Source organism: Cervus canadensis, chromosome 24 (genome assembly GCF_019320065.1).
Source record: "Cervus canadensis isolate Bull #8, Minnesota chromosome 24, ASM1932006v1, whole genome shotgun sequence".
NCBI classification, from domain to species: domain Eukaryota; kingdom Metazoa; phylum Chordata; class Mammalia; order Artiodactyla; family Cervidae; genus Cervus; species Cervus canadensis.
This window is the reverse complement of record NC_057409.1, coordinates 11,517,486-11,532,488: the sequence shown is the minus strand read 5'-3', so window position 1 is coordinate 11,532,488 and position 15,003 is coordinate 11,517,486. Positions and strand designations below refer to the sequence as shown.

The 15,003-nt window shown below is 53.5% G+C and overlaps 1 protein-coding gene across 4 annotated transcripts in view; it reads right to left on the bottom strand.

Moving 5' to 3' along the window:
* The window catches only part of PTPRU (protein tyrosine phosphatase receptor type U), an 88,081-nt gene that overhangs the window by 4,095 nt on the left and 68,983 nt on the right, over positions 1–15,003 (bottom strand). For all 4 annotated transcript variants that reach the window (XM_043445391.1, XM_043445394.1, XM_043445393.1 and 1 more), the window contains 8 exons: positions 9,976–10,012; positions 9,271–9,368; positions 9,072–9,188; positions 8,043–8,197; positions 6,476–6,611; positions 5,110–5,259; positions 4,027–4,200; positions 1,340–1,480 (listed from right to left, as the gene is read on the bottom strand). In XM_043445391.1, the coding sequence (XP_043301326.1) occupies positions 1,340–1,480; positions 4,027–4,200; positions 5,110–5,259; positions 6,476–6,611; positions 8,043–8,197; positions 9,072–9,188; positions 9,271–9,368; positions 9,976–10,012 (1,008 nt within the window). The remainder of the gene's footprint in view (positions 1–1,339; positions 1,481–4,026; positions 4,201–5,109; positions 5,260–6,475; positions 6,612–8,042; positions 8,198–9,071; positions 9,189–9,270; positions 9,369–9,975; positions 10,013–15,003) is intronic.

The window sequence follows — 15,003 nt, the reverse complement described above, 5'->3', positions numbered from 1 at the left end:
TGAGGTCCTGGCAACTCCTTGCATTCAGGCCTTTGCACGTGCTGCTCTCTCTCCATGGACCACTTGTCCCCCATCTCTTCACCAACTCAACTCTACCCTTCCTGTACCTCTCAGCTCAGATATTACCTCCTCCAGGAAGCCCTCCCTGATACACCATCCCCCAGGCTCCTCTGTGTCCCTGTACCAGCTCCATGGTAGCCCTCTGCCTCTGCTGTCATGATCAGTTTCAGAACCTGCTTCCCCCAAACGATGAGATCTGGGAGGGGCCACGTGTTCTCCTTCTACCTCCCCACCAGGCAGACAGGGAGTGGCCCATGAGCAAATGAATGAACAAACGTGTGACTAGTGAATGACATCTCTGTGAGCCTCCCTCTGGGTCCCTCCTCTCCATCTTAGTAACATGGGATTCCTTTGCAACGTGGGATTCCCCTAGACCCCTGCCCAGGTCCTGGAGCCCATTACCCTGAAGTCCTAGGTCATTTATACCAACTACCTGACTTTCAAGGAACCCAGTTAACAATCTTCTCCAGGCAGTCATCTCCAGGCTGTCATGCTCATCTTATAGCAATGGTCATACGGAGCTGGAAGGTGGGGTGTCTGGACCTCCCAGGAGTTCCAGCTTTCAGAGCCCCAGAAAGAAATGAGGGGAGCTGCCTCAGGCTGAGATCACTGACCACCATCTGGACCATCCTCAGAAGCAATGGTCGCCTTCATCATCTTCACCCCTGCCGTGTACTGAGCACCTGCTATATGCCAGTCACAGCGCAATGCCAAGCATCCCACGTACATCTCACACAATCCTGACAATAATCTCATGACAGAACAGGTGCTGAGATAGTCCCCATCTCACAGAAAAGGAGACTGAGGCTCAAAGAGGTATATTAACTTACCCTCAATCAAACTGTCAGAAAGTAAGGAGGCTGGACTTTTACTCTGCCTCAAAGGCCCCCATGATTAGCTGAGTGACAGAAAGCAGAGGCTCTGGGAGGAGGCAGCCCCAGGCAAGGGGCATGGCTCTGCCACTTCCCAGCTGTGTGACCTGGGAGAAGTCCCTTCACCTCTCTGGGTCTTAATTCTCTCACCTGAAGCCCATAAGTGCAAAGCAGAGTCCCTAGTACACATCAGATGCTCCATAAAGAGCAGCTACTTTTCTCCAGGTTGAGCCTGGTTTTACAGACAAGGAAACTGAGGCTCTGGGAGGGAGTAGGACACATCTGAGGCAACTCAGCAAGTAGGTGGCAGAGCTGGGGTCCAACCCCTGACTTTTGCCATGTGCCCTTGAACAGACCGAGGTCCTGGGCAGCAGGTGGCTAGCCTGCCTGGCCAGCGGAGCCCTCACCCAGGCGGAGTTGGACTGGTGCAGCTGGTTGAGCATGACGATGGAGGTGCACCCGTAGTCATAGACCAGCCGCCAGAAGTCGGGAGTGGTGCTCTGCAGCGGGTGGAGGGTCACGATGAAGGCCGCGCTCCGGGTATAGCTCTGCAGGGAAACTGGGACTCAGCACCCAACATCGCCAAGCTTCTGTCCCATGTCCTCCCGCCCTGCCCACCCCAGCTCCACCCCACAGGACCAGGCTGCCTCCAGGGACCCAATGTGGAGGTTGGCCGGCACCGTGGGGCCTGAGTTGACAGGGTGAGCCCCCAAGCCTCTAAGGCCCAAGCCCATGGCCCCCCTGAGCTAAATAGCCGAAAGTTCCCAATAGGTGGCAATGGGCATGGTGGGCAGAGGCTGGCCAAGCTTGCTCCCTTGCTATTTGCACCTGCTATTCCTGTTGCCTGGAACAAATTTCCCAGGTGTACAGGGCTCTCTCCCTCACTTCTTTCTGGCCATTGCTTAACTTCAACCTCTTCAAAGAGGCCCTCTTTACCAATTCATCAAAAATAACCACATGCATACCCCAAAACCCACATGAAACACTTGCTGTATCTGGTTGCTTTTTTTAGAAATTAACAGTAACTGACAGTCCATTGTACACTTGTTTGTTGACTGTCTCAACCTATTTCCCCAAAGGCAAGGTTAAGGAGAGCAGATTTTTTTCAGGGTGTGGCCTGTGACCAGAACTTTATAGGAGTTCAAGAAATATTTTTTTAATAAACAAATACCTAGGTGCCTTCCAACTCCATGGATGAAGGGTCTGAGACCCCAACCCAAGCCCCCAGACCAGTGGCCAGTACTGACTCCACTCCCCACTCCTGACATTGCCCCACAGGTGAGCCAGCCACAGCCCTCCCCCCATTTCAGTGCTCCAGTCCCAAGTCTCCTCCTCTACCCTGCCTTGTCCCCCGCATGCCATGTCCCCTGCCTCTCCTGATGCTCTTCTCTTACCACCCCCTCCCCTCCCCAGGACCCACCGAAAGCTCCCCAACACTGAGCCCAGACAGACCCCAAAACTCAGGCCTGGGCACCCAGTGTGGCTCCCTGCAGACTCAACCACCAAAAACGGCCCCCACTTGGCCCCCAGACAAGCTCACCACAATGCAAGCAGCAGGGCCTGCATGGCTGGGATCAAGTGTGAGATATCACGGCCCCAAGAAAGCTTCTCCACCGGACCAGCCCATTCCCACCACGGCCAAGGAGCCCACTGTGACCCTCTCCAGCTCAGGGGCTCAGGACCTCAGAGAGCCTCCTCTCCATCGCCCCCATGTGCAGACGGGCACGCTGAGGCCAGAGAGCAAGCTGAGAGAGAGGCCAGATCCCTACATCCCCCTCCAAAGCTCACCGGCACCCGAGGCCACCTCCCCAGGACCCCAGCCGCCTCCCCATTCACTCCCTTCAGTGGCTGGGACTGCTCGCCCCTGCTTGCCTTCAGCTCACTCCAGGAAGCCCCCGGGAAGGAAGTGTGGGAGCTTTCTCTCTTTGGAGAAACCCCACTGTTCCCTGCACCATTGTGCCAAGGGGCTCTGGCTAAGAACTGGGCCAGGAAAGGCCCATCTGCCTCATCCCTGCGGTGGGGGAAGCTCCCTCCCCACAGCTCTCATCTCCACATGGAGGGACATCCAGTGGTGACAGGACGTCCAGCGGTGACATCCACCTTCACGGGTGGATTTGGGACAAGACCGGAAGTGCTCAGCTCCCAAAGGGAAGGCCCTCCCACTCTCTTTCCAGACCAGCTCTTCCTCAGAAGCTGTGCATTCAACTGTTGCCGCTCCCCGCCAACATGTAAAGGCCTGCCCTTTGCGGGGAGGGGCTCCAGCTGGACCGCTGAGTCTGAGAGGACAGGTCTGCCTGCCGAGGCTGAAGGAGGAGCCGTCCACGTAGCCACACAGCTGAAGTCACCTTCTCCAGTCTCACCAGTTTCCTTACAACAGTAACATCGTACCTCCACCTGTCTGCCCCCTGCACCTCTCTCTCAAACTGGTTCCATTTGGGAAGGAATAGGGGGACACTCACAAGACTTGTCCCCCTCAGGCAGTGGCACCCTGAAGTCATTCATGGACCCTAAATCCCCTGGCGCTGTTTGCAAAGCCCAATAAAGGGGGTGGAGCCTCCTGAGCTGGGAGTAGAGGCTTCTAAACAGCTCCTGAGACCTCAGATGGCTAGGCGTGGGGGCAAGTCACTACTCCCGGCCAGGTTCCTAGGCAGGCTCTCACCCCACCACCCCAGGACAAGCTCCCCTGACTCCAGATACCAAATCTCACATCCCAACCCCAAACCCTCCCAACCTCCCCAGCCAAAGCCCTTGAATCACTCATCCTACCCCAGGCTTTGCTGGGCCTGACCCTGGAGACAGCCCTGCCTGAACTCCACCACTCAGATCCCTACTCAGGCCGAGGGTAAGACCTGAGGGGGAGCACTGGTTCTTGAGTGCCCTGAATAGAAGATCCCTGGGCGGTGGGGAGGAAGGCCACCCAAGGGGCCGAATAGAAGATCCCTGGGCGGTGCGGAGGAAGGCCACCCAAGGGGCCGCCCCAGAGAGGCAGAGGGCTCCCCTAACCTGAATCCTCAGTTCTGTCCCCCCGGCTCCTGCACCTTCCCTCACTGCTGGGTGAGGGTGTCCCAGAGCCCAGCCCACCCCCGCGCCTCACGTCAGTCAGGGCCGCATTGATGTAGTTGTTGGGGTCCCCGTCCGTGGAGACGAGGAAGGGCAGGCAGCGGTCAGGTGGCAGGACATCCATGCTGCGGTTCTTGTCCCGGTTCCGGGGCAGCAGGGCGATGCTGCACTCCTCCACATCCAGCGGCGGTGTGACCGAGTTCAGAGTCTACAGAGAGGGAGAGGACGGGAAGGTGATGCCCCGTGTTTGTGGGGCTCTCCTCCCCCAATGAAGCCCCGTGAAGGAGACTGGGCTGGGTTATTATGCCCATTTTATGGATGGAGAAACTGAGGTCCAGAGAGAAAAGAGAGAGAGAGAGAGGGACCCAGGCTCCCTGGATCCAGGCTGTGCAGGGCCTGGACAGAGCTCTGGAGACTGGAGTCTACTTCCTTGACACCTGTGTACTGTAGACAAGCTACTCTATCTCTAAGCCTCGTTCTCCCTCTGCTGTAAAACGGAATAATTATTTGCCTACCCCAGGGGATTGCTGGGGGAATAAAGTGAGATAACAGCAAGCCTGGCACCTGTACCACCTTCAATACACAAGAAGGCACCGTGAGGATCGTTACCAGGAGCCAAGCCCTGAAAACCCCGCATCTTCCACAAAGCAGACTCCAGGGACCTGATGCAGGAGGTCACCTTCCCGGCCCTGTCAAGGAACACCTGGCACACGAGCAAGCCGGGGACCCTGGGCCACCTCCCCTCCCCTCCTGCCTCCATGCCTCAGGCACCCTGATTCATGGAGTCTCCATTTCTTCTTCTTGTTCTTCTTGATGTTGTTCAGTCACCCAGTCGTGTCTTGACTCTTTGCAACCCCATGGAGACTGTATGTAGCCCACCAGGCTCCTCTGTCCATGGGATTCTCCAGGCAAGAATACTGGAGTGGGTTGCCTTTCCTTTCTCCAGGGGATCTTCCCAACCCAGGGATCAAACCCAGGTCTCCTGCATTGCAGGCAGATTCGTTACCATCTGAGCCAGCAGGGAAGCCCCCTGCAGCACTGAGGGCCTCCCAATACCACACACATGCTCACTGACTCACTCACAAGTCACACCTAAACACATACACTCATGCCCCACCTGGAACTCCTCCCGCAGCTGGGAGGAATTACTCTGAGGGTCAATGCGGATCATTTCCTTGTACGTGGCCTTGAATTCGCTCACAGGGATGGTGGTCTCCCCACACAGGCAGGCCTCCAGGATTGCATCATGGATAAAGATGTACTGCTCCTGGAACAAGAGGAGAGAATATGAGGAACCAGGAGGGGAGCAGAAGTGAGAGATTTCAGGGTCAGGAGGAGGCAAGTTCAAAGTTGCAGCTGGGGTGCTCTGAGGTGGAATCCAGCCATGTGTTACCACATTTGGGACCCACCATACTTGAAACAGCCTGCACGGATATTTGCTCATTGATCTCACATTTCATCCCATAATAACCCTACGAGAAGCTCTGAGGGTGAGGGGACAGCCCCGGGTCACACATCTAGAGAGGAGACAAACCCAATAAGCATTATGTCTTAACGGTAGAACTTATGACTTTGGCCCAATGCTGTGTGACCTCACCCAAGTGAACACAGTGGAGCTGAGCTTGGGAAGATCCTGAGAGGCTGGCAGCTCTGTGATGACCGAGAGGCATGGGATGGCACGGAATGGGGAGGGAGGCTTTAGAGGGAGGGGATATAGGTATACTTATGGCCGATTCATGTGGTTATACAGCAGAAACTAACACAACTTTGTAAAGCAATTATCCTCCAATCTTAAAAGATATCCTGTGATAAACCATTATAGAAAACAATATTCAAAAAAACAAAGGACATATGTATAACCAAATCACTTTGCTGTACAACAGGAATTAACAACATTGTAAATCAGCTACGCTGTTGGTCAGTCGCCAAGTCGTGTCCGACTCTTCGCAACCCCATGGACTGCAGCGTGCCAGGCTTCCCTGAACCTCAACATCTCCCCAAGTTTGCCCAAGTTCATGTCCACTGCCTCGGTGGTGCCATCCAACCATCTCATCCAAATCAACTGAGTAAACAGGCTCTGTGTCAATAAATAATTTGCTCAAAATAAAAAAAAAAAAAAAGAATTCCTTCTGCTCTAAATATCTCAGTTGTAACAATCAAATGAGATAACCCCAAACATCATAGCCTCACAAACATGCAGTATTATTTACATGATGCCATTATATGATGTTCTTATTTATGAGTTATCAGAGGTCTAAACACAAAAGCTCACACTCACAGCATAAATAAAAAACAGTTTAAAACAAACAAAAAAAAAATCAAAAATAAATTTTTTAAAAAAAGAGGCTGGCAGGCCAAGTCCAGGGATGGGAAAGGACAGGGGGACATCCTAGACACCTTTCTGACACCCTCCACCAGCTTCGAGCTCCTACACGAGGGACTCTTGTCCTGGAGGGACTGTGGGGGGAGCGCCGCACCCCCACCTCGGTCTGGATCATGTTGACGCGCCGGGAGCAGAGGGTCTTCACGCAGTTGTAGATGTCCACGACGCCCTCGCACTCCGCCATGTCCAGCATCACATCCAGAACGATGTAACACCCCGTGCGGCCAGTGCCCGCGCTGGGGAGAGAGAACCCGGGGCCAGGTCAGAGGCTTGGGGAGGGAGCCCAGGACCTCGAAGAAGAACAGAGCAGACCTGGGGCCCTGGGCCATATCTACACCACACAGGCGATGGGCGACACTGGCAGAGCCTGGGAGGAGGCTGCTGGAAGAGTTCCGGGGAAATGTGACAGAAGGCAGAGCGGGAGCTGGGCCTTGGAGATGGAGAGGAAAGAAAGGGTGGAGAGAATGCAGATCTGAAACCAGCTCAACTTGGCAGCTCTGACAGGGGAAGAGGAACAAAAGTGACACTCAGCTTAATCCAAGAATACTCTGGTTTCCTTGATGTCTGGAAATCTCCTACACACCCTTCAAAGCCCTACACACTTAAACCCACTCACATAGTCAGTGGAGCCTTCAGGAAATGTCAGGTTTTTGAGTTCCCAGAGCAAGCTGGGTGGACTCTTACCAAAACCCCCTTCCCTGCTCCGTGGTCACTGTTTATGGGGATGTCTCCCTACCTCACTGTGAGCTCCTTGAGAGCTGGATGGGGTCGAACCCATCTCTGGAATCCTCACATTTAGCACCAGGTGGAGCAGAGTTGAGAGGAGTGGGGAGGACAAAGATGACACCAAGATCTCAAGTTTGAAAATGGTGAGAGCAACGTGTTGGCCAGGACACACAGCCAGTGGGTATCCCAAATACCACTGATAGGGGCTGGAATTAGTGAAACCGCTTTGGAAAACTGTCCACAGTATCTAGTAAGGCTGAACATTCACAGAGCGATTCCACTCCTACGTACCTCCCTCCCAGAAATGCGAGTGTGTGTGTCAGCCAAAAGACATGTAAGAGAATGTCCTTAGCGGCACTGTTCATAAAAGCTCAAAGCTGGAAAACACCCAAATGCCTGCCCACAGCAGAATGGATAAACACATGCTGGTTTGTTCACCCAGTGGAATAGGATACAATACGGATGAAACTTACAAGCATAAGGTTGAGAGAAAGTCAGACTCCAAGGAGCACCTGATGTGTGATTCCATTGATACAAAGTTCAAAAGCATGCACAATGAATCTCGGGCTTAGAAGTTAGGAGAGTGATCACTCTGGAAGGGAGGAGGTGGGGTACAGGCCAGAAGGGAGCTCCAGGGACTTCTGGGTTCTGTTAATGTTCTGTTTCTTGATCTGAGTAGTGCTGAGTCCTTCACAGTGAATTTGGGGAAATTCCTAAAGCTTACTTATTATTATAATAGCCTATAATAATAAGCTACACCTCTCAATGTATACATGACAATGCCAATCCCAGAGCCGAAGCTCAAAGGGCAAAGGGCATCAGGGGGTCATTCTCCCCTGCCCTCTGTCTCTGAGCAGGATGGACTCGGGCCCAGCCTCCCTTAGGGACCTCAAACAACCTCGTTCTCCAACCCCTTCTCGCTCGGCTCCCCAGCACCCCACCTGCAGTGGATGACCACGGGCCCAGCGTCAGGGGGTGTGGAGGCCTTCACACGCCGGATGAAGGCCAGCAGCCCCGTGGCGTGGTAGGGGACGCCGTGCTCCGGCCAGGCCGTGAAGTGGAACTGGCGGACCTCGTGGCGGGCAGAGTAGCCTCTCTGGGGAGACAACAGAAGTGACAGTCAGAGCCCCTGCCAGCATCTACCAGACACCTGCAGTGTGCCAAGCACTGGATGCTGGTGTCTACCAGACACTTGCAGCGTGCCAGGCACGGGAGTGAGCGTCTCACCGCAGGAACTCGGTTCACCCCAGTGAGACTCACGAGGTGCCTATTAATGACTCATTGTACAAGCAAGAAACCAAAGCCTCAAAGATGAGAAACCGCTTGCCCGAAGAAGACAAGACACACATTAGGCAGGGGTTGGGCCAGGATCTGCCTGATGCCAAATCTGCACTGTAAGTCACCCACTTCTGCCACCTGCTACACAGCTGCCCTAAGAGATCATTTTGATGCTCCCAGTCTTAGTTCAAAGGGGGAAAACTATCTTTCCTCTGAGGATTTTATAGACAGTCAAATAAGACTGTGGACCAGAAGACTTAGCCATCCCTCGCCTGTGGCCTTTTGTGAGTATGTAACTACTCTTGAGCCTCACTTTCCCTATCTGTAAAATGGGGCTGATGGCAAAGGCCTAACCCACAGACTGAAACAGGGCTGAAACAATGTGTGTGACGGGCTGAGGACAGTGCCTGGCACAGAGCAGGTTCAGCACCTGGCAGTTATCCTCATGGTCCGCATCGTTCTCTACATTCTCACCATCCTCATCATCTTGACTTCCTCTTGCAGTCACCAGTCAAGATGGCCACTTTTCCATCCTTTCACAGCGCCCCCTGTGAGGCACTGTGACTACCCTGCTCGGGATGCCGAGTGCCATCCCCACCCTCCACTCCTGGGTTGGAGGGGGTGGGGGGGGTTTGCCCTGTCCCACCTTCTCAGGCACCCCGGGAGAGGCCTGGTGACCACAGGAGACTCACCCGCTCCAGGGCAAAGCTGCGCACGACATACTCAGCTAGAGTCTCCGTCTTCACCAGCGTGATCTTGATGTCCCCGTACATGTCGGAGTCCTCCGGCCAGTACCGCGAGCATTTCACCTGGAGGCCCCAAGGGGCAGGCTCAGCGGGCTCTTCACTGCCCCCCTGCCTGCCATGCCCCCTCCCCCGGGGCCCCACTTACCCTGCCCACCTCCACCAGTTTGGTGATCATGACGATGCTGGAACAGTGCTCCTGCCACACCATGCGCCAGAAGTCGTAGACCATCTCAGGCTTTGGCCCTGGGGCGCAGAGAGGGCTTGTCTCTAGGGCCAGGCCTCCACCCAGGCCCAGCACACCACTGCCCCACACCACCGATGCAGGCCAGGAGGGTCCTGAGCCCCAGTGGGGGCTTCATGCTCACCCCCACACACCCCCATCAACTGCCGACTCATGCCCGTTGGGCCCTTGGGGTGGTCATTATCAGGGAAAGCCTGCCTGGAGACCCCGGTCATCCTGAGTGGAACCCAGGAGGAAGAGCTGGAGGGCCATGGCACAAGCCTCCAGGAGGGATGGACAGTGGAAAGGATAAGACACAGCCTGAGGGACCCAGGCAGCCCCCAGACCAAGAGGCACAATCCACACCCAAGAGGACCAAGGCCGGCTGGCCCTCTTGCATGCAGACAGACAGATGGACCAGGAGCTACATGCGGACAGCAGACATCGGGAGACACAAACACAAAGAGGGAACAGATATGGATGTCCAGATTCCAGAAGCCCAGACAGACAGACAGATGGAAGGCAGACAGGGAGGCAGACAGATCAGCAGAGAAGGCAGGAAGGCAGGCAGAGGGCACTCAGCACGCTGGGGCAGGGGGTGGGGGGAACATGGGCGGAGGTGCCAGGTACCTTGAGTGGCTATGAAGTGATTTGACCTGTGGTAACCCTGGAACAGGAGAAGAGGGCATGTTAAGACCCCGAGGATCGGCCCCTCACTTGCTCAGGCCCTCCTGCCCTCCTCTCCCAGAAGCTGCACACACAGCCCCCACTCAGGGAAGTGCCCCACCCTCTTGACCTGTCCTTTGAGCATCCCCAAGTAAGGAAGGAAGTAGAGCCTGGATACCTGGGTCGTGGGTTTAAACCCATCTTTGTTCCGTGACCCAAGGGAAGACACGACTCCTTCATGGGCCTAGAGGGGCTCCCCTTTCATAATTGGGGATAACTGTCCATAATCTGCTTATAACCCAGCTGCTCTTTGGAGACAAATACATTGCAGGGTGACCCTACCCTGTTCCCAAAGCCCCAGAGACCCTAAGCAACCCCAGGCCCCAGGCTGGGTCTTGTCAGTTATCTCAACCCTGCTCAGGGCAACCAGAATGAGCAATGTCCCTCCCCATGACCCGGTCACCCAGGGCTTGAGGTGGCCCAATGAAGGCTTCAGGTTAGGAGCTAGTGAGCACAGGAGTTGCTCATGGCCGTTAGATAAAATGTTTTTTAAAATCTTTAAAATCAATAATAATGATACTAGCAATAATAAATAACTTACACAGTTATTTATTAAAATAATAATAAATGTTTGAGGCCCTGTTATGGACACATACTGTGCTAAGCACTTTATCTGTATTATCTCCCACAAAAGAGGCCAAGAGCTATATTCCTCTTCCATCCCCAGAGTCCCCAGGCTGAGAAGTGGAACCAGCCAGACTCCACTTCCACCCTGAGGCGGGACCCACCCATGAGACACCCAAGGAACCAGCGCAGGTGACACGGGATCAGTAAGAAGCAGTGCAGAGCTGGTGCGAAAGAAACAACCAAGATCAGCCGCTGGCCTTAAGTTCACACCCTCGACACAGCTCCCACCTGTGACCCGGTGGGCTTCCCAGGCCCAAGGGGCCCTGCAGGCAGACTGCCAGAATACAAAGCCCAATTCTACACAACTCCTGCTAAGTGTTGGGCAAATTCCTTTATTTCTCTATGTCTGTATTTTCGCATCTATACAACGGGAATAATTATGGTCTTTATCTCCTTGGGCGGCTGTGAAGGGTAAAGTTACACACATTAAGGGCTTGGCACATGGCAAACACAAAGCCAGGACTTAATCAAGAGTCGCCATTATTATTGCTACCACTTTAAATGTCCACAAGTATCTCTGAAGATCTCAATGGTGTGAACATCAAGAATTACTGGGCAGACAGCAGTTCACGACAGGAGTTAAGAATACGAGTCATGGGTCAGGTTGAGCTGGGTCTCTGCTGCCAAATAGGAACTGTGTGATTCTAGGCACTGAGCAGGCACTTCTCAGCCTTCAGTGTGCATGTGAATCTCCTGGAGATCTTGTTAAAAGGCAGATTCAGATTCAGCCAGTATGGGGAGGGGCCTGGGATTGTGCATTTCCAACCAGATCCCAGGTGGTGCCAAGGCGGGGCCTCAAAACACACTTGGAGTAGCTAGGCTCTCTGACTCTCTAAGCCTCTGTCCTCCTCCAGAATATGAGGATAATACCAAGACACGCACGTGCTGTATACCTACAGTTCCCATGAAAATGACCAAAACATAGTCAAAGTTACCAAGAATGAAGAGCCTCCCAGAGTCACTCAACCCTCACTACCGGAACCTCTCCAGGTCTAGCCTAACTCCTTCCCACTGTCTCCCCAGCCACGCCTCTGCTTCATGTCTTTAGGGGAGCTGCTGGGCAACTGGGGTCAGAGGGGGCACTCGGCAGAGGTGCCGCCAGTGTTGCCCTCCATCCCCAGCCTCAGTCAAGCTGGGAACAGGCTACTCCACCTAAAGCCAGTTTGCTTGAGACTCTCACACAAGAGCCAGAGTCTCCAGTGCCCAGCATATTGCCAGCACCCAAATGCTAATCAATACATACAGCAAACAGCTCAATAATTTTTCAGACAGATGGCTTTCAATATCTGCATATTCACTTTTTAGTGGCCCATGTGCATTATTGCACAATTACGTCACACAGAGGACAGTGAAATGGAAAGTTTTAAATGCTCAGATGTTAAAGGAAGATAAGGAGACCAGCTTGAGCACACCCGCTTTAGAGACCAGGATTAGAGAGCAGGGGTGCTCCTACTCTGGGGCATCAAGCATGTCCTAGGAGCCTGTTCCCGGGCAGACACCCACACCTCCCTGGTGCCCTTGAATGGGCAGAGCTAGGAGACTGACTACCTGCACAGTAGGCAAGGCCCCTGGGGCATCCCAATGCCCCCAAAGAGAGAGATCCAGGGTCTCATGTAACGGTGGGGGAGTCTCATGGAAGGGTACAGGGCTCAGGTTGGATTTGAGGCCCCAGCTCTGCTAATCCAGAGCCTTGGGGCCATGAGTAAGCCACTCAATCTTTCTAAGCCTCAATTTTGTCATCTGCCACATGCAGGTCTCAACCTCATGGAGTGTGGCAGAAATGACATGAGGTGCCAGAAGGGCCTGGCTCAGAGCATGTACTCAGCCAACAATGTTTTTGGTAACAGGCATTTGTAAATGAAATAAGCCATGTCCCCTCAGGGTATTTCATAAGAGTTTGGCAACAACTAAATGAATGTTTTATATGGAGATTGAGATGTAAAAACATATAGTGATCTAGGGACTTGCTCAGCTGTCCAGCGGTTAAGACTCCACGCTCCCAATGCAGGAAGCGTGGATTCAATCCCTGATTGGGAAACTGACTGGGGAACTAAGATCCCATATGCCACACAGTGTGGCCAAAAAAATTTAAAAATTAAAATTAAAAAAAAATTCTAAAATGAAAAAAAAAATAATGATTTATAGTCATCACCTCCTAATGGGGTTGCTAAGGCCCATTGCCTTCTGTGTGTCTAATATTTCATTTAAGTTTAGCAACTTTACAAATCACCTGTGTAAAGAAACTCAAAATAAGGCAGACGGTATCTAGGAGCACATGAGGAACAACTGTCATCTCTAGCAGATGTGACAGCAGGAACCTTATGCTTTATATATTAGTGCAAGGTCCCAAGCATATACATGTTGTCTGAAAGTCTAATAATGAGTTGCATTTTTCCAATCATAAAAAAGCCAGACATATATTTGTAAAAGAAAAAAGAAAATAAAATAGACAAGGTACCCCCAAAATAATCCCATCAGGCATCAACTATTACAAAAATTATATTAAAAAAATCAAATGAGAGGACTGCTAGATGAAATTTTTTTTTAATTCTTATAAGGCCCAAACATAGCACAATTTTTTAAGATAAAATACCCAACAGCTCCCCCAAAATAAAACACTCAAATTAGGGCTAAATTTGAGGGCAAAGCGGTGAGGGTTGAGTTTCAACCAAACTGATGACAAAGGGATTGGAACACAAGGGAAACTACTACTAAAGGGGAGTGCCTGGGGCCACCCCTGCTTCCCGGAAGGCCTGGACCCCCAAGCAGTGGGGGGACAGGGCACCCAGGGCAGCTCCTCCCACCCCACCCCTCCCAGGCCCACAGAAGGTATGGCTAATGAGGACTCATCGGGCACAGGGACTGGGGAGAAGGGCGACAGAGGTGGTGGCCGGGGAGGTGGCCGGGGGGCCTGGGGAGGCACCCGGACACTGCAGGCCCCCCTTAGGGTAGAGGAGATGGAGGGCATTGTTTACAACAGGGGTTGCGTCAAACTTTCAGCCCTGGCGGCCCCTGGCCAGGCTGCTGAAGTGGACGGTTGGTGCTGGGCACACAAGTGGAGGAGAAGGAGGACAGAGACGAGAGAGAGAGAGAGAGACAGCCAGAGATTGTGAGAAAGCCTGAGATACGGCCGGTCAGACAGACAGGAGGAGGAGGAAACGGGAGAGAGATACTTACTTCACGGTTTATCCGAATCTTAATGATTCCAGTGAGGGAACAGGACAAAGCAAAAGAGACAGATATTAGGCCAGAGGCAGATGGAGGTGGACGGCGGAGCACAGGAGTGGCTGGAATGGGTGGTGCCCAGCAGGCGAGGCAGAGCACCCAGGCCTGGGCAAGAGAAGGGCATGGGCAGGGCCCTGGCAGGGCCCCAGGAGAAGCAGACTAGGGCCTTGAGGACCCCGAGGCAAGGCCACTGTCCCTGTCCCCAGAGCTGCCCAAGTCGAGGCCAGGTTGGACCATACTGCAGCCTGGGGAGAGGGTGGGGAGGTCGTGTAGAAAGCAAGGGATTCTGGCAAATGTGGGCGAGCGCATCTGGCCACCAGGAGGAAGTGAAGAAGGAGAGGAGAAGTCACCTCCACCGTCCCTGATTGCCCCCCGCTCCGGATACATGCCTCCTCCACCTCTGACCTGGCACGCTGGTCCTGCCTGAGATTACCCTTCCCTTCCCTCTGCAGCCACCCAAAGCCAGCGCAAGCCCTCTGCCTCTATGCAGCCCAACATGGCTAAACCTGGCCCCACCACTACCTTGCCACACAATGCTGAGAAAGTCATTCATCCCTCTTTCCTGGCCTGTGATTTCCCAACTAACCTGAATTCACTTTACTTGTATGATCATGAGCCTCCCCGACTAGAATCTACGGATTCAAGGACTATGTCTCCTTTTTCACAGGTATATTCCCAGTGGCCAGCACCATGCCTGGTACACAGTAGATGCTCAAAATATATTTAACATCTAATGAATGAATAAGTGGTTCTCTGCACACTCGACTTGCTGCCGGTTGGGGAGTCTGATCAGCGTCCCTGGGCCTGTCCTGTCCCACTCTCATCCACACTTGGGGAGCGGATTCATCGCCTCTTCTTCTCACCCAAGCCCAGGGCCCCCTGGCTGCCTGCGCTGTCTCCGGCCCCTCCTCCCTCTGGTCCAGCCTGACCAGTGGCTGCTGCGGCTGGCAGGACAGCCTTGTCGTCAGCAGCAAAGGCTCTGGAGACCCTGACCAGCTGAGATGCGGCTCCCTTCTTGACCACTCGCTAGCTGGGTGACCTAGGAAAAGTAGCTTCCCGTCTCTGAGCCCCAGTTTTCCT